At 35.9% G+C, this 19,962-nt stretch overlaps 1 protein-coding gene across 1 annotated transcript in view; it reads right to left on the bottom strand.

The window, feature by feature from the left end:
* FSIP2 (fibrous sheath interacting protein 2) overlaps nt 1-19,962 on the bottom strand; it is a 97,682-nt gene that overhangs the window by 6,386 nt on the left and 71,334 nt on the right. Inside the window, exons 20-21 of the mRNA XM_027055125.2 lie at nt 3,794-3,840; nt 111-154 (exon numbers count right to left, since the gene is read on the bottom strand). Of these exons, the coding sequence (XP_026910926.2) occupies nt 111-154; nt 3,794-3,840 (91 nt within the window). The remainder of the gene's footprint in view (nt 1-110; nt 155-3,793; nt 3,841-19,962) is intronic.

Raw genomic sequence — 19,962 nt, 5'->3', positions numbered from 1 at the left:
CTGATGTTCCACAAACTGTACCACCCCAAGCCCTGATGTGGCCTTGAAAACTGGGCTATATTCAACTGGACTCCATGTATGCTAATTAGAGTTTATTGAAAAATATTTACCTCCACATTGTTTGAATTCTCTGGCTTTTGCTCCTGAGAATTTCCTGTTGGGAAGGGGAAAAAGAAAAGGAAAAAAATAGTATTTTTTTTTCTTTTTTTAGGCATGAATAGTATTGAGACAAACCTGGTCTTATTATTTTTCACCAGAAAGTTCTAGAATTTAGTTAGGTAGAAGAAATTATTATCACTTTCACTGTACAGACATTGGGAACACAACTGAAATAGGTAAGATCTCTAGAGTTCTGGGGCATGTCCTAGACTTTCCTTTAGGAATTATAAGATGAAATATGATTTAGTAGGAAAGGCCAACTCTGTTACTTAGTAGCCACATGTTTATCCATAAGTACTCAATCTCTGCAGGTTTATTTGTTTACATGTAAAATAAGAGATTACCTTATAAATGATTCCTAGGGGCCTTCCAGCTCTAACACTCTTTGATTCCACATAGCTTATTAAAAGCAGATTATTGGAACAAAGGAGAAGGTGCTGGTCTTATGAAATACTTTGAGTGAGAACCCGGAGAATTTTGAGGCAATACCAAGAGGAAATCTGGAGAAGTTGCTACAGAATCAAAAGTTGCCTAAATTCCAGGGGAAGTTAGTATGCCTGTAAAACAAATTTAAACTAAGGGAGTTAGAAATTAAGAGAAAAGTTTTGGGGCTCCTGGGTGGCTCAGTCGGTTAAAAGTCTGACTTTGACTCAGGTCATGATCTCACAGTTTGTGAGTTCAAGCCCCATGTCGGGCTTTGTGCTGACAGCTCAGAGCCTGGAGCCTACTTTGGGTCTGTGTCTCCCCTCTCTCTGCTCCTCCCCAGCTCGTGCTCTGTCTCTCTGTCTCTCTCAAAAATAAACAAACATTAAAACAAAGAGAGAGAAATTATTAGAAAAGTTTCACAAAAACCAACCACCAGGGAGGCAGAAAATCTGAGTTTGAGTTTTAGCGTTACTTCTTAGAGTGAAGAACATTGGCAAATTGAATCTAACTTATTTGACTGTTTCCTAATTATGTAGAATGTGATTGAGATTCTTCCCTGCCTGTCTGACAACAGGGCTCAATGAGATATCTTATATATAAGAATTTTGCATTTTATAAACATGTCATCATCAAGGGCCAACACAAGTGGTCATTCTTTGAGTTATCCTTTGGACAAATGTAAGTTTTGGCGGGGGGGAGTAGCAGTAAAACTTCAAATAACTCAAATATGACAGGGATTGATTATGGCACTTATCTGGCAATACTGGTAAAAATTTATTGTTGTTTGATCATCTTTCTAAAAGTACCTGGCTCTATATTGCACATAATTGAGCTGACTTTTGCTTTTAAATGACTGAGGGTATTGGGTTTACTTCTAGGCCTATCATTCCAAACATAGGTTTTAAGTTTCTAGGCTAAATCGCTGTCAACTTCCCAGGATATACTAGGAGTTTGTTTTGATGAAAAGTCATAGAAAAATTCCTGATAGTTGAGGATCTCAGATGTTCAGAGTTAACTTATTTTATTGTATACCTATATGAAACAAAGAATATAAATTTCCGGCTCTGACCTCTCTGTTAAACTCCATCTTAAAAATCCTGTTTCTTATGTGACACCTCAACTTGAACATCTAATGGGTAAATCAATCTCAACATAACCAAAACAAAATTCTTGTGCCTCTTATTAGTTATTCCCATCATCTCTCTTATTTTACTAAATGGTCCTCCTACTATAAGCCTATTTTAGGTTCTTGGGAATACTGTGGGAACTTACATTCTAGAAGGAGATAGTGACAAAAAACAACAACAACTAACAGTGTATCAGAAAGTTATAAGTGCCAGTGAGAAAAATCAGCCAAGAAGTGGAAGAGTTAGTGCCATGGTGAGAATGAGGGTACAATTTCAGAGTATGGTAAAAGAAGATCTCACTGAGAAGGTGAAACTTGAGCAAAGACCTCAAGGTGAGGGGTGAGCAAGGGAGATGTAGGGGGAAGAGCACGACACAAGGATCAGAAAGCGCAAAGGCCTGAATGCCTGGAATGTTTAAGGTCAATGAGGCTGGGGCAGAGAGCTGAAAAGAGAAACAGAGGAGGAAGTTAGAGAAGTAAAAGGGGCTGGAGTGATATCCAGATGATGTAAGATTTTACAAGCCATTGTAATTTCTTTCGCTTTTGTCCCAGATGAAATGGGAAATACTTATAAATATCTGGAATCATTTTGTTCATGTCCTTACCCTTTGATGCCCACTCAAGTATAAATTCAATGAGATTAAGGACTTTGTCAGTTTTGTTCACCTATAGGATCCTAGAGCACAAAGGAGATGCTTAGCAAATATTTGAATGAATGAATAAATAAAAGATTGAATTGGGCAGCTAAAATATTGCAGAAGGATATAAGAATTAAGCATGATCATTGCAAAAAAAAAAATGGGAAAAAACACCCACAATACATTTATGGTGAGGAGATTTAGGATCCAGAATTGACTCTGACTTTGACTCAAAGTAACCTTGGCAAAATTGCTTCCTCACCCTGAGCTTGAGTTTCCTCATGTAAACATGATGGGGGTTGTATTGAATGGTTTCTCTAGCAGCCTATGATTCCATAATACAGGTGTGATTAGTGATTATTGTGATATCTTCTGATTATGGTATGTTCATGGAATTCTGGCATATTTATTGCTATTGTATGAATCATCTTAATTAAAATAATTTCACTTCGAAGATAAGAAACTAGGTTTTTAAAGTAACTCCTTGAGAGGTGTTGTGTGTTTGGAATAGCCAGGGTAAACCTATGGTTTGAGGTTTTTTGTTTGTTTGTTTAAGTTTATTTATTTTGAGACAAGGAGACAGAACACAAGCAGAGGAGGGGCAGAGACATAGAGAGGAATCAGAATCCCAAGCAGGTTTCCCGCTATCAGCGTAGAGCCTGAGATACAGCTTGATCTCACGAACTGTGAGGTCATGAGCTACACTGAAACCAAGTATCAGATGCTAAACAACTGAGCCATCCAGGCACCCCACTGTGGTTTGAATTTTAAGGCCGCTTTGTGTTAAACATGACACTCTGCCTCTTGTACCTATGATCACTCTTAGAACCACATTGATCCTCTGAGGTTTCACCAAAAAGTTCTCACAAATGTTCGAAGGAGTAGGTATCACTCCTTAGAGTAAAATAAAAATAGAGATTTATTTTTTTCAAGTGAAGTCCATACTAGTCAGATATTAATGTGAGCAAATACATTTAGCTCTAAAAGGCCCCTCCCCTTTCTTGTACATTATGGTAGGACTAAGTACAAAGGAAGGGTAAGAAATCGTTAAATGCTAGTATAATGGGTTCCAACTGAAGTAAAAACTATTGTATGGTGCAACCTTATTTTATGAATATTTTTCACAGGAACATGGTAACTGAATTCATAATATCACACCATTTTCTTGATCAAAATCATTAATAAAATCTTAACAGTAATTCAGAAAAGGCAAACTAGTTGGCTCATTTTAACACCTGAGTGATGTAGTAATGGATTATTTTCCTCCAAAATAGATAAATTTGCAGGAAAAAAATATCAATCTCAGGTTTAGTAACTAAAAAAATCATCAAAGCAGTAAACAAGGCAGTAAACAAACAATAAGTAATTAGTAAAAAGTTTATCAAAGCAGTAAAGCAGTCTTCTTTTGAATGCTTTCTAATTTAAGAAAAATAATAAATCCAACCTTCTAATATTTTGGCACTTGTATCTGAGGAAAAATCTTCAGTCTCACTAAAACAAAAGAAAAAGAACATTTCATTTTCTGTGCATTTAATGAATGAAGAAATTACTGGTTAAGCAAAAGAACAACCTGTCAGTTATTCTTCATATGGACGTAAACCTAGAGTAATTTATCACCTAATTTCCAAATCAAATGAAAATGATTTCTAAATTAACTTTTTTTCCACTTTTAAAATTTTGGTTAAATACACATAACATAAAATTTTCCACCATAACCATTTTTAAGCGTACAGTTCTGTGCTTAAGTCCATTCACATTGTTGTGCAACCATTGCCACCATCTATTCTCCAGAACATTTTCATCTTCCCCAAAACTGACACTCTTCTACCCATTAAATATTTAATAGTGCATTATCCTCTCTCTCTATTCTCAGGAACTGCTGTTTTACTTTCTGCCTCTATGATTTGACTACCTGAGGTATCTCATATAAGTGGAATTATGCAATATCAGCCCTTTTGTGACTGACATGTCACTTAGCATAATGCCTTCAAGGTTCATATGTGTGTAGCATGTGTCAGAATTTCATTTTTAAGCCTTACTTACATTCTACTGAATGCATATACCACATTTTGCCTAACCATTCATTTATCGGTGACTCTTGGGTTGCTTCCATGATTTGGCTATTATTAATAATGCTGCTTATGAATATGAGAGTACCACTATCTGAGTCACTGTTTTCAATTCTTTTGGGTATATATCCTGACAATAGTTATCCTAATGAGTGTCAAATAGCATTTTATTGTGATTTTTATTTGCATTTCCCTAATGATTAGTGATGTTGAGTGTCGTTTCATGTACTTATTGCCCATTCGTATATTTTTTGAAGAAATATCTATTCAAATCCTTTGCCCAATTTTTAATCAGGTTGTTTGATTTTTTTATTGTTATTGAATTACAGGAGTTCTCTATATATTCTGGGTGGCAACCCTTAATTAGATATATGATTTGCAAGTATTTTCTCCTATTTTATGAGTTGACTTTTCACTCTGTCCTTTGAAGCACAAAAAATTGTAATTTTGGTGAAGTCCAGTATATCTAATTTTTGTCATTGTTGTTCTTTCTTGTGTTTTTAGTGTCATATCCAAGAAATTATTGCCAAATCCAATGCCATGAAGCTTCCTCCCCCCCCTCCCCCGTTTTCTTATAAGAGGTCTATAGTTTTACTTAGGTCTTTTATTCATTTTGAGTTAATTTTCACATATGGTGTAAGGGAAGGGTCTAACTTCATTTTTGTGTGTGTGGTTAGTTTTCTCAACACCGTTTTAAGAATGTTCTTTTCCCATTAAGTGGCCTTGGCATGCTTATCAAAAATCATTTGGTCATAAATGAAAGATTTGTTTGTATGCTTTTTATTTTATTTCATTTCTTTTTATGTCTGTTTTTATGTCAGTACCATACTGTTTTCATTACCATGTCTTTGCAGTAAGTTCTTAAATCAGTAAGTCCAACTTTGTTCTTACTTTTAAAGATTATTTTGGTTATTAGGAGTCCCTATATAAAATTTAGTAAGAATTTTTTATATAAAAATATTTTGGAATGAATCTTTTCTGTATCTACAAAAAATGCCATCAAATGCAATTCTTATAAAATGCTGATCTGTAGATACTGTGTAATATTGACATCTTAACAATAGTGAATCTTCCAATCCATGAATTATTAAATTATTTTTTTTAATTTGAGTATAACTGACACAGAATGTTACATTAGTTTCAGGTGTACAGCCCATAAGTTTATACATTATGCTATGTTTACGGCTATTGTAGTTACCATTTGCCCCCATACAATGCTATTAAAATATCAATGATTATATTCCTTATGCTGTGCCTTTTATTCCTGTGATTTATTCATTCCATAAGTCAAAGTCTGTAGCTCCCAGTCATCTTTACCCCCTCCCTTTTGACAAGCATCAGTTTGTTCTCTGTCTTGAATTTATAGGTCTAATTCTGCTTTTTGTTTATTCATATTTTTATTAGATTCTACTTATGAGTAAAAATAATACGTTGTCTTTCTCAGTCTGACTTATTTCACGTAGCATAATCTTTCCATTAATTTTTGTCTCCTTCCTTTTCCTTCAGGAATGTTCACTTATAGTTTTTACTTTTCCTTTGGGATTGTTCATTGTCAATACATAGAAATGTGATTGAGGGGCGCCTGGGTGGTTCAGTCGGTTGAGCGTCTGACTTCAGCTCAGGTCATGATCTCGCAGTTCGTAAGTTTGAGCCCCACGTTGGGCTCTGTGCTGACAGGTTGGAGCCTGGAGCCTGCTTCAGATTCTGTGTCTCCCTCTCTCTGCCCCTTCCCAGCTCATGCTCTGTCTCTCTCTATCTCTCAGAAATGAATAAACATTGGAAAAAAAAAAAAGAAATGTGATTGATTTTTGTATGTTGATTTTGTATCCAAGTTTGATGAATTCATTTACTCGTTTTTTTTTTAATTTTAAATATTTATTTTTGAGAAAGTGAGAGAGAGAGAGAGAGAGAGAGAGAAAACAAATGTGTGAAAGAATCTGAAGCAGGCTCCAAGCTCTGGGCTTTCAGCACAGAGCTGGACATGGGCCTCAGACCCACGAACTGTGAGATCATGATCTGAGCCAAGTCAGACACTTAACTGACTGAGCCACCCAGGTGGCCCTGAATTAATTTACTCTAAAATTTTTGTTTCTTTTTGTATGGACTCTTTAGGGTTTTCTACATATAAGATAATGTTATCTGTGAACAGAGATCATTGTGCGTCTTATCTTCCAATTTAGATGCCTTTTATGTCTTTTTAAGTGCTCTGACTAGGACTTCCAGTATGTTGAATAGAAGTGGTAAGACTGGGCAATTTTGTTTCCAATCGTAGAAACTCCTTCAGGCTTCCACCCTAAGTAAAATATTAGTTCTAGGTTTTCCACATATGGCTATCATTACTTTGAAGTAATTTCCTTCTATTCCGAGTTTGTTGAGTGTTATCATGAAAAAGTATTGACTTTTGTTAAATGTTTTTTTCTGCATTAATTTAGATCAGAGATGTGTGTTCTTCATCTTTTCTATGTTGTATTAAATGGGCTGATTTCTATATGTTGAACCTCCCTTGTATTTCTGGGATAAATCTCATTTGAGTCCTGGTGTAAAATGTTTTAATGTGCTGTTGCATTCTGTTTGCCAGGGTTTTGCTAAAGATTTTTGCATCAATATTCAGCAGGGATGTTAATCTGTAGTTTTCTTGTAGTGCCTTTTTCTAGGTTTTGGTATCGAAGTAATGCTAGCCTCATGAGTTTGGAAATAGTCCCTTCTATCCAATTTTTTGACAAGAGTTTAAGGAGGATTGATGTTAATTCCCCCTTAAATGTTCGCTAGAATTCACCATTCACTAGTGAAACCATCTGGTCCTGAGATTTTCTCTGTTAGGTTTTTGATTACTGATTCAATCTCCTTACTAGTCTGTTCAGATTTTCTATTTTTTTTTTTCATGATTCAGTTTCAGTAGTCATGTATTCCTGGGAATTTATCAATTTCCTCTCAGTTATCCAATTTGTTGGTGTATAATTGTTCATAATACTCACTTATAATCCTTTTTATTTCTGTAAAATAAAGTGTAATGTCCCTTTTTTCATTAATAGTTTTAGGTTTTTGAGTCTTCTATTTTTTTCCAGAGGCCATCTTGCAATAATTTTGTCAATTTTGTTGGTGGTTTTGAGGAACTAACTCTAGGTTTCACTGATTTTCTCTATTGTTTTTCTATTTTGTATTTTGCTTATCTCTGCTTTGTATTATTTTCTTCCTTATCCTAGTTTTGACTTTAGCTTGTTTTTCTTCTTTTATTTAAGATATAAAGGTAAGTTATTGTTATAAGATCTTTATTAATGAATTTACACCTATAAATTTCCCTCTTAGAACTACTTTCACTCTATCCCATAAGTTTTAGTATATTGTTTTCATTTTCATTTGTCTCAAGTATTTTCCAATTTCCTGAGTGATTTCTTCTTTGACCCATTGGTTGTTTAAGAATGTATTGTTTTGGGCACCTGGGTGGCTCAATCGGTTAAGCATCCAACTTCCACTCAGGTCATGATCTCACAGTTTGTGAGTTCCAGCCCCGCATCCGGCTCTGTGCTGACAGCTCAGAGCCTGGAGCCTGCTTTGGATTCTGTGTTTCCCCTCTCTCTCTGCCCCTCCCCGAGTCACACTCTGTGTCTCTCTGTCTCAAAAATAAATTTTCCAGTTCTCCTGTTGCTACTAAATTCTAAATTCATTCCATTGTGATTGAAAGGATACAGTGTATAATTTTAATATTTTACAATTTATGAACACTTGTTTTGTGATCTATATGTGGTATCCTGATCACCCAGCCTATGTTCTATGCTGGATAATGTTCCGTGTACACTTGAGAAAAATATGCATTCTGCTGTTGTTGGGTGGAGTGTTCTGTATAGGTCTGTTAGTTCCAACGGATCTATAGTGTTGTTTTAGTCCTCCACATATTCCATCTGGATGTTCTGTCCACTATTACTGTTGTTTCTCTCTTCAAATTTGTCAGTGTTTGCTTCATCTATTTTGGAACTCTCAAGTTTGTTTCGTATATGTTTATATTAGTTATGTCTTCTTATTGAATGAGCCCTTTTATCATTATAATAATGTTGTCTCTTGTTTTTCACTTAAAGTCCATTTTGTTTGATATTGGTATAGCTAACCTTGCACTCATTCGGTTTGTCTTTGCTTGGGGTATCTTTTCCCACCTGTGTGTATCTTTATTTCTAAAGTGAGTCTCTTATAAACAATATATACAGATCTTCTTTGACTTATGAAGGGGTTAGTCCTGAAAAACCCATTATAAGTTGAAAATATCATAAATAAAAAATGCACTTAATATACCTAAACTACTGAACATCATAGATTAGCCTAGTCTACCTTAAACATGCTGAAAAAACATTAGTATACAGTTGGGCAAAATCGTCTAACACAATGCATATTTTATAATAGAGTGTTAAATATTTCTTGTAATTTATTGAGTACTTAACTGAGAGTGAAAAACAGAATGATTATATGTGTACGGAATAGCTGTTCATATATTGGTTGTTTACTCTCATGATTGTGTGGGTGACTGGGAGTTGTGGCTCACTGCTTCTTCCCAGTATCACAAGAGAGTATTGTACAGTGTATTGCTAGCCTGAGAAGAGCTCAAAATTCAAAATTCAAAGTACAAGTTTTTACGGAATGTGTATTACTTTTGCACTATCAGCAAGTCAAAAAATCATAAGTTGCACCATCATAAGTTGGAGACTATCTGTAGTTGGATATTCTTTTTGAAGTTCCTTCTATTAATCTGTGTTTTTTTTAAGCATTTAGTCCATTTATACTAAATTACTGATAGGGAAGCACTACTTTTGTCATTTGGTTAGTTTTTTTCTGTATGTCTTATAGCTTTTTTATCCCTCATTTCCTTCACTGCTGCCTTCCTTTGTGGTAGTTGATATTTTGCAGATACACAGTTGGTTCCCTTTGCATTTTATTTCAGGAATAGTCTATAGATATCTTCTTTGTTGTTAGCATAGGGATTACATACAGAATCCTAAAATGATGACAAATTGACACCAGTTTAACTTCAATTGCATACAAAACTCTATTCCTTTTAGATTAACCCCCTTTCCTTCATGTTTTTGATGTCCCCAGTAATGTCTTTACATCTTTTGTACCCATCTGCAGAGGTTTATACTTATTTTTGTATTTATCTTTTAAATCTTGTAGAAAACAACGAGTGGAGTTATTAAGCAAAATGATAATACTGGTTTTTACATATATGTCCATGTATTTACCTTTGCTAGAGAATTTTATATTTTTATATGGCTTTGAGTCACAGTTTAGCATCTCTTACTTTCAACTTGAAGGACTACTTTTAGGATTTCTTCTGTACCGTGTCTGGTGGTAATAAAATTCTTGTTTTTGTCTTTTTTATCTTATAATGTCTTTATTTCTCTTTAATTTATGAAGAGTATTTTTGCTAGTTATAGAGTTTTCATTTGATATTTTTCTTTCTTTCAGGCCTTTAAATATATCATTCACTGCCTTTTGACTTGCAAGCTTTCTTCTGAAAATTTCCCCGAGTGTTCTGTGGGCATTTCTTATAGACAATGACAAGTCATTTCTCTCTTGATGCTTTCAGGATTCCCTTTTTATCTTTGGCTCTTGGCACTTTGATTTCAATATGTCTTGGTTTCGTCTCTGTATATCTATGCTACTTGGAGTTCATTAAGCTTATTGTATTTGTATACTCATGACATTTTGCAAATATGGGGAGGTTTTAAAGATCATTTCCTCAAATAATCACCCTGCCCTTTTCTCTCCTTCTTCTGGAAATCCCGTGATACATATATTGATATGTTTGATGGTATCCCATAGGTTCCTCACGTTCTATTCACTTTAGTCTATCTTTTTTTGCTCCCCAGATTCCACAATTTCAAATGACTTGTGTTCATGCTCTCTTCTGTCTGAGTCTGCTCTTAAACCCATCTAGTGAAATTTAAATTCAGTTATACTTTTCAGCTCCAGAACTTCTCTTTGGTTCTTTTTTAGAAGTTATATTTCTGGTTTTTTTTTTATTCTCATATTGCTCATATACTTCCCAATTTTCTTTAGTTCTTTGTGTTTTCCTATAACTTTTGAACATATTTAAGATAGTTATTTTAAAGTCTGTTGTATATGTCCAATTGTGTGCTTCTTCATGGACATTTTCTGGACATTTGTTTAGTTTCTTTAAATGGGACCTCTTTCCATGTTTCTTTGTATGTATAGTGAACTTATGTTGAAATTTAGGCATTTGAAGAAACAACTACCTCTCCCAGTTTTTAGAGATTGGTGTGGAAACCCTTTACTAAACAGGATTCAACCTTGAGAACAATCTGAGGCAGAACCTTAAGATTTTATATCTTTTCTCAGCATACATCCTTTTGGTCCTATGTATATGCTTTCTTTTTTCAATTTGTCTGATCTGGTTTTGTTTTTGGTTTTGGTTTATTTTTGCTTATTTTGAAAAATAATTTTATTTTATTTTGTTTCATCATGATAAATGTACTCTTTAATCCTCATCCCATATTATCCCCTTTTGGTAACCATTGGTTTGTTCTCTATAGTTAAGGGTATTTCTTGGTTTGTCTCTCTCTCTCTCTCTCTCTTTTTTTCCCATTTGCTTATTGGTTTTGCTTCTTAAATTACAGAGGTGAGCGAGATAATATGGTATTTGTCTTTCTCTGACTGGCTTATTTTGTTCAGCATCGTACTTTCTAGTTCCGTTAATGTTATTGCATGTGTCTTTTTTTTTTAATAAGCTCTAGACCCAAATGGGGCTCAAACTCACAAACCTGAGATCAAGAGTTGTATGCTCTAACAGTTGAGCCAGCCAGGCACCCTTGTTCATTTTATTGCAAATGGCAAGATTCCATTCTTTTTTATGGCTGAATAATATATGTGTGTGTATATATACATACATATGTGTATATATATATATATATATATAAATACACACACACGTGTGTGTGTATATATACATATATATGTGTATATATATATATATAAATATACACACACGTGTGTGTATATGTGTATATATATGTGTGTATATATGTGTGTGTGTGTATATGTGTGTGTGTGTGTGTGTACACACACACACACACACACATATACACACACACACACACACACCACCTTTTTTTTATCCACTCATCTATCAGTGGATACTTGGGCTGCTTCCACAGTTTGGCTACTGTAAACAATACTGCAATAAACATAGGGGTGCATGTTTCCTTTGAGTTAGTGTTTCTGTATTTTTTGGGTAAATACCCAGTAGTTCAGTTCCTGGATTGTAGGGTAGTTCTATTTTTAATTTTTTGAGTAACCTCCATACAGTTTTCTACAATGGCTGCACCAATTTGCATTCCCACCAACAGTGCAAGAGGGTTCCTTTTTATCCACATCCTCACCAACACTTGTTTCTTGTGTTTTTGATTATAGCCATTCTGGCAGGTGTAAGGTGATATCTCATTGAGGTTTTTATTTGCATTTCCCTGATGATAAGTAATGTTGAGCTTTTCATGTGTCTGTTGGCCTTCGGTATGTCTTCTTTGGAGAAATAAGTGTTCATATCTTCTGCCCATTTTTAATTTGCTTATTTATTTGTTTTTGGGTGTTGAGTTTTATAAGTTCTTTATATATTTTGGATACTGATCCATTATCTGACATGGCATTTGCAAATATCTTCTCCCATTCAGTAGGTTTCCATTTTGTTTTTTTTGGTTGTTTCTTTTGCTGTGCAAAAATGTTTTATTTTGATGTAGACACAATATTTATTTTTGCTTTTATTTCCCTTGCCTCAGAAGACATATCTAGAAAAAGGTTGCTATCACCAATGTCAGAGAGATTACTGCCTGTCCTCTCTTCAAGGATTTTTATGGTTTCAGGTCTCACATTTAGGTCTTTAATCCATTTTGGGCTTATTTTTGTGTATGGTGACAGAAAGTTGTTCAGTTTCTTTATTTTGCATGTTGCTGTCCAATTTTCCCAACACTATTTGTTGAACAGACTGTCTTTTTTCCCATTGGATATTCATTTTTACTTTGTCAAAGATTAATCATATAATTGCAGGTTTATTTCTGGGTTTTCTGCTCTATTCTGTTGATCTATGTGTGCATTTTTATGTCAGTAACATACTGTTTTAATTACTACCACTTTGCAACATAACTTGAAATCTGGAATTGTGATATATTCAGTTTGTTTTTCTTTTTCAGTATTGCTTTGGCAATTTGAAGTCTTTTGTGGCTCTGTACAAATTTTAGGATGGTTTGTTTTAGCTCTGTGAAAAATGATGGTGGTGTTTTGATAGGGATTGAATTAAATTTGTAGATTGTTTTGGGTAGCCCAGACATTCTAACAATATTTGTTCTTTCAACCCATGAGTATGGAATTCTTTTCCACTTCTTTGCATTACCTTAAATTTCTTTCATCAGTGTTTTATAGTTTTCAGAGTATAGGTCTTTCACTTCTTTGGTTAAGTTTATTCCAAGATATATTATTGTTTTTGGTGCAGTTGTAAATGGGATTGTTTTCTTAATTTCATTTTCTGCTGCTTCATTATTAGTATATAGGAATGCAACATATTTCTTCACATTGATTTTGTATCCTGCAACTTTACTGAATTCATTTATCAGTTCTACTCTTTTCTTGGTGGAGTTTTGATGGTTTTCTATTTATAGGATCATGCCATCTGCAAATAGTGACAGTTTTACTTCTTCCTTACCAATTTGGACTCCTTATATCTTTTTGTTGTCTAATTGCTATGACTAGGAGTTCCAGTAATTTGTTGAATAAAAGTGAAAGAGTGGATATGTTTGTCTTATTCCTGACCTTAGGGGGAAACACCCAGTTTTGCACCATTGAGTATGATGTTGGCTGTGGGTTTTTCATATAAGGCCTTTATTATGTTGAGATATGTTCCATCTAGACCTACTATGCAGAGTTTTTATCATGAATGTGTGTTGTACTTTGTCAAATGCTATTTCTGTATTGATTGAAGTGATCATGTGGTTCTTATCCTTTCTCTTATTGATGTGATGTATCGTGTTGATGGCTTTGTGCATATTAAACCACCCTTGTGTCCTAGGAATAAATTCCACTTGATTGTGGTATATGATTTTTTACATTATTGTTGGATTTGTTTTGCTTGTATTTTCTTGGCGATTTTACATCACTATTCATGAGAGATATTAGCCTGTAGTTCCTTTCATTATGGTGTCTTTATCTGGTTTTAGTATCAGGCTGATGCTGGCCTCATGGAATGAATTTGGATGTTTACCTTCCTCTTGTATTTTTTGGAATAGTTTAACAACAATGTGTATTAACGCTTCTTAAATGTTTGTAGAATTTGCCTGCGAAGCTACCTGGTCCTGGGTTTTTGTTTTGGGGGAGGTTTTTTTTTTATTTTATTATTACTGATTCAGTTTCATTGCTAGTGATTAGTCTGTTCAAATTTTCTATTTCTTCCTGCTTTAGTTTTGGTAGGCTATATGTTTCTAGGAATTTATCCATTTCTTCTAAGTTGTCCAAGTTTTTGGCATTTAGGTTTTCATAATATTCTGTTAAATTGTTTGTATTTCTGTAGTGTTGGTTGTTATTTTTCCTCTTTCATTATTAATTTTGTTTCTTTGGGATATCTTTTTTTAAATGAATCTTCCTAGAGGTTATGATCTTTTCTTTTTTTAAAAATATATATTTATTTTTGAAAGAGAGAGACAGAGTGTGAGTGGGAGAGGGGCAGTGAGAGAGGGAGACAGAACCTAAAGCAGGAACCAAGCTCTGAGCTGTCAGCACAGACTGATTTGTGACTTGAAATCATGGACCACAATATCATGACTTGAGCTGAAGTCAGATGCTTAACCAACTGAGCCATCAAGGCACTCCTGTTGATCTTTACAAAGAACAAGCTCCTGGTTTCATTGAACTACTCTTTTTTCTTTCTTTTCTTTTCTTTCTTTCTTTTTTTTAAAATATGATATTTATTCTCAAATTGGTTTCCATACAACACCCAGTGCTCATTCCAACAGGTGCCCTCCTCAATACTTATCACCCACCCTCCCCACCCTCCCACACCCCCCATCAACCCTCAGTTTGTTCTCAGTTTTTAAGAGTCTCTTATGATTTGGGCCCCTCCCTCTCTAACCTCTTTTTTTTCCATTCCCCTCCCCCATGGTCTTCTGTTAAGTTTCTTAGGATCCACATAAGACCATATTTCATTCTTTCTCATTGCCACGTAGTATTCCATTGTGTATATAAACCACAATTTCTTTATCCATTCATCAGTTGATGGACATTTAGGCTCTTTCCATAATTTGGCTATTGTTGAAAGTGCTGCTATAAACATTGGGGTACAAGTGCCCCGATGCATCAGCACTCCTGTATCCCTTGGGTAAATTCCTAGCAGTGCTATTGCTGGGTCATAGGGTAGATCTATTTCTAATTTTTTGAGGAACCTCCACACTGTTTTCCAGAGTGGCTGCACCAGTTTGCATTCCCAGCAACAGTGCAAGACGGTTCCCGTTTCTTCACATCCTCGCCAGCATCTATAGTTCTCCTGTTTGTTCATTTTAGCCACTCCGACAGGCATGAGGTGATATCTCAGTGTGGTTTTGATTTGTATTTCCCTGATAAGGAGTGACGTTGAGCATCTTTTCATGTGCCTGTTGGCCATCTGGAAGTCTTCTTTAGAGAAGTGTCTATTCATGTTTTCTGCCCATTTCTTCACTGGATTATTTGGTTTTTGGGTGTGGAGTTTGGTGTGCTCTTTATAGATTTTGGATACTAGCCCTTTGTTCAATATGTCATTCGCAAATATCTTTTTCCATTCCATTGGTTGCCTTTTAGTTTTGTTGATTGTTTCCTTTGCAGTGCAGAAGCTTTTTATCTTCATGAGGTCCCAATAGTTCATTTTTGCTTTTAATTCCCTTGCCTTTGGAGATGTGTCAAGTAAGAAATTGCTGCGGCTGAGGTCACAGAGGTTTTCTCCTGCTTTCTCCTCTAGGGTTTTGATGGTTTCCTGTCTCACATTCAGGTCCTTTATCCATTTTGAGTTTATTGAACGCAAACTCCATTGAGTTTATTGAAAGGTGTAAGAAAGTGATCTAGTTTCATCCTTCTGCATGTTGCTCTCCAGTTCTCCTAGCACCATTTGTTAATGAGACTGTCTTTTTTCCATTGGATATTCTTTCCTGCTTGGTCAAAGATTAGTTGGCCATACGTTTGTGGGTCTAGTTCTGGGGTTTCTATTCTATTCCATTGGTCTATGTGTCTGTTTTTGTGCCAATACCATGCTGTCGATGATTACAGCTTTGTAGTAGAGGTTAAAGTCTGGGATTGTGATGCCTTCTGCTTTGGTCTTCTTCAAAATTACTTTCGCTACTTGGGTTCTTTTGTGGTTCCATATAAATTTTAGGATTGCTTGTTCTAGTTTCGAGAAGAATGCTGGTGCAATTTTGATTGGGATTGCATTGAATGTGTAGATTGCTTTGGGTAGTATTGACATTTTAACAATACTTATTCTTCCAATCCATGAGCACAGAATGTTTTTCCATTTCTTTTTATCTTCTTCAATTTCCTTCATAAACTTTGTATAGTTTTCAGCATACAGATCTTTCACATCTTTGGTTAGGTTTATCCCTAGGTATTTTATGCTTCTTGGTGCAATTGTGACTGGGATAAGTTTCTTTATTTGTCTTTCTGTTGCTTCATTATTAGTGTATAAGAATGAAACTGATTTCTGTACATTAATTTTGTATCCTGTGACTTTGCTGAATTCGTGTATCAGTCTAGCAGACTTTTGGTGGAGTCTATCAGGTTTTCCATGTATAATATCATGTCATCTGCAAAAAGTGAAAGCTTGACTTCATCTTTGCCAATTTTGATGCCTTTGATTTCCTTTTATTGTCTGATTGCTGATGCTAGAACTTCCAACACTATGTTAAACAACAGTGGTGAGAGTGGACATCCCTGTCGTGATCCTGATCTCAGGGAAAAAGCTCTCAGTTTTTCCCCATTGAGGATGATATTGGCTGTGGCCTTTTCATAAATGGCTTTTATGATGTTTAAGTGTGTTCCTTCTATCCCGACTTTCTCGAGGGATTTTATTAAGAAAAGATGCTGAATTTTGTCAAATGCTTTTTCTGCATTGATTGACAGGATGATATGGTTCTTATCTTTTCTTTTATTAATGTGATGTATCACGTTGATTGATTTGAGAATGTTGAACCAGACCTGCAGCCCAGGAATGAATCCCACTTGATCATGGTGTAGAATTCTTTTTATATGCTGTTGAATTCGATTTGCTAGTATCTTATTGAGAATTTTTGCATCCATATTCATCAGGGGTATTGGTCTGTAGGTCTCTTCTTTTACTGGGTCTCTGTCTGGTTTAGGAATCAAAGTAATACTGGCTTCATAGAATGAGTCTGGAAGTTTTCCTTCCCTTTCTATTTTTTGGAACAGCTTGAGAAGGATAGGTATTATCTCTGCTTTAAACATCTGGTAGAATTCCCCTGGGAAGCCATCTGGTCCTGGACTCATTTGTTGGGAGGTTTTTGATATATGATTCAATTTCTTCCCTGGTTATGGGTCTGTTTGTTTTCTATTTCTTCATGTTTGAGTTTTGGAAGTGTGTGGTTGCTTAGGAATTTGTCCGTTTCTTCCAGGTTGTCCAGTTTGTTGGCATATAATTTTTCATAGTATTCCCTGATTATTGCTTGTATTTCTGAGGGATTGGTTGTAATAATTCCATTTTCATTCATGATTTCATCTATTTGGGTCATCTCCCTTTTCTTTTTGAGAAGCCTGGCTAGAGGTTTATCAATTTTGTTTATTTTTTCAAAAAACCAACTCTTGGTTTCATTGATCTGCTCTACAGTTTCTTTAGATTCTATAATGTTTATTTCTGCTCTGATCTTTATTATCTTTCTTCTTCTGCTGGGTTTAGGGTATCTTTGCTGTTCTGCTTCAATTTCCTTTAGGTGTGCTTTTAGATTTTGTATTTGGGATTTTTCTTGTTTCTTGAGATAGGCCTGGATTGCAATGTATTTTCCTCTCAGGACTGCCTTTGCTGCATCCCAAAGCATTTGGATTGCTGTATATTCATTTTCATTTGTTTCTGTATATTTTTTCATTTCTTCTCTAATTGCCTGGTTGACCCATTAATTCTTTTTTTTTTTAATTTTTTTTAACATTTATTTATTTTTGAGTCAGAGAGAGAGAGAGCATGAACAGGGGAGGGTCAGAGGAAGAGGGAGGCATAGAATCTGAAACAGGCTCCAGGCTCTGAGCTGTCAGCACAGAGCCCGACGCGGGGCTCGAACCCACAGACCGCGAGATCATGACCTGAACCGAAGTTGGACGCTTAACCAACTGAGCCACCCAGGCGCCCCGACCCATTAATTCTTTAGTAGGGTGTTGTTTAACCTCCATGCTTTTGGAGGTTTTCCAGGCTTTTTCCTGTGGTGGATTTCAAGCTTCATAGAATTGTGGTCTGAAAGTATGCATGGTATGATCTCAATTCTTTTATACTTATGAAGGGCTGTTTTGTGACCCAATATGTGATCTGTCTTGGAGAATGTTCCATATGCACTCGAGAAGAAAGTATATTCTGTTGCTTTGGGATGCAGAGTTTTAAATATATCTGTTAAGTCCATCTGATCCATTGTATCGTTCAGGGGCCTTGTTCCTTATTGAACCTGTGTCTAAATGATCTGTCCATTGTTGTAAGTGGAGTATTAATGTCCCCTTTAATTACCACATTCTTATCAATAAGATTGCTTACATTTGTGATTGTTTTGCATATCTGGGGGCTCCTGTATTCAGTGCATAGACATTTATAATTGTTAACTCTTCCTGATGGATAGACCCTGTGATTATTATATAATGCCCTTCTTCATCTCTTGTTACAGCCTTCAATTTAAAGTCTAGTTTGTCTGATATAAGTATGGCTACTCCAGCTTTCTTTTGACTTCTAGTGGCATGATACATAGTTCTCCATCCCCTCCCTCTCAATCTGAAGGTGTCCTCAGGTCTAAAATGAGTCTCTTGTAGACAGCAAATAGATGGGTCTTGTTTTTTTATCCATTCTGATACCCTATGTCTTTTGGTTGGCGCATTTAGTTCATTTACATTCAGTGTTATATTGAAAGATATGGGTTTAGAGTCATTGTGATGTCTGTAGGTTTCATGCTTGTAGTGATGTCTCTGGTACTTTGTGGTCCTTGCAACATTTCACTCACAAAATCCAGCTTAGGATCTTTTGTAGGGCTGGTTTAGTGGTGATGAATTCTTTCAGTTTTTGTTTGTTTTGGAAGACTTTTATCTCTCCTTCTATTCTGAATGACAGACTTGCTGGATAAAGGATTCTCGGCTACATATTTTTTTCTGTTCATCACGTTGAAGATTTCCTGCCATTCCTTTCTGGCCTGCCAAGTTTTAGTAGATAGGTCTGCCACTAGTCTTATTGGTCTCCCTTTATAGGTTAGAGCGTGTTTATTCCTAGCTGCTTTCAGAGTTTTCTCTTTATCTTTGTATTTTGCCAGTTTCACTATGATATGTCGAGAAGAAAATCGATTCAAGTTACATCTGAAGGGAGTTCTCTGTGCCTCTTGGATTTCAATGCCTTTTTCCTTCCCCAGATCAGGGAAGTTCTCAGCTATGATTTGTTCAAGTACATCTTCAGCCCCTTTCTCTCTCTTCCTCTTCTGGAATTCCTATTATACGGATATTGTTCTGTTTCACTGCATCACTTAGTTCTCTAATTCTCCCCTCATACTCCTGGATTTTTTTATCTTTTTTTCAGCCCCTTCTTTTCCCATAATTTTATTTCCTAATTCACCTATTCTCTCCTCTGCCTCTTCAATCCGAGCTGTGGTCACCTCCATTTTATTTTGCACCTCATTTATAACATTTTTAAACTCCTCATGACTATTTCTTAGTCCCTTGATTTTTGTAGCAATAGATTCTCTGCTGTCCTCTATAATTTTTTCAAGCCCAGCCATTAATTTTATGACTATCATTCTAAATTCTTGTTCTGTTATATTGCTTAAATTGTTTTTGATCAATTCATTAGCTGTTGCTACTTCCAGCAGTTTCTTTTGAAGAGAATTCTTCCATTTTGTCATTTTGGATAGTCCCTGGGGTGGCGTGGAACTGCAGGGCACTTCCTCTGTGCTCTCTGGAGTAACTTGCCTTGGTGGGCGGGGCCGCAGTCAGACCTGATGTCTGTCCCCAGCCCAGCGCTGGGGACACAGTCAGACTGGTGTGTACCTTATCTTTCCCTCTCCCAGGGGCAGGACTTACTGTGGAGTGCTGTGTCCCCTGTCTGGGCTACTTGCACACTGCCAGGCTTGTGGTGCTACTTTCATGGGGTCTGGCGTATTAGCCAGAATGGATCCGCAAGGTGCACAGGGGCGGGAGGGGTAGGTTTAGCTTGCTTTGCCATCAGTGGTCCCCTGCGGGAGAGGCCCTGCAGCACCAGGGAGGGAGGCCGACCAGTCAGAGGGATAGATCCACAGAAGTACAGCGTTGGGTGTTTGTGAAGTGCAAGCAAGTTTGGTGATGGGAACTG

Source organism: Acinonyx jubatus, chromosome C1, assembly GCF_027475565.1.
Source record: "Acinonyx jubatus isolate Ajub_Pintada_27869175 chromosome C1, VMU_Ajub_asm_v1.0, whole genome shotgun sequence".
NCBI classification, from domain to species: Eukaryota; Metazoa; Chordata; class Mammalia; order Carnivora; family Felidae; genus Acinonyx; species Acinonyx jubatus.
Note: the sequence above shows the minus strand (reverse complement) of the source record. Positions and strands in the feature narration are given on the sequence as shown.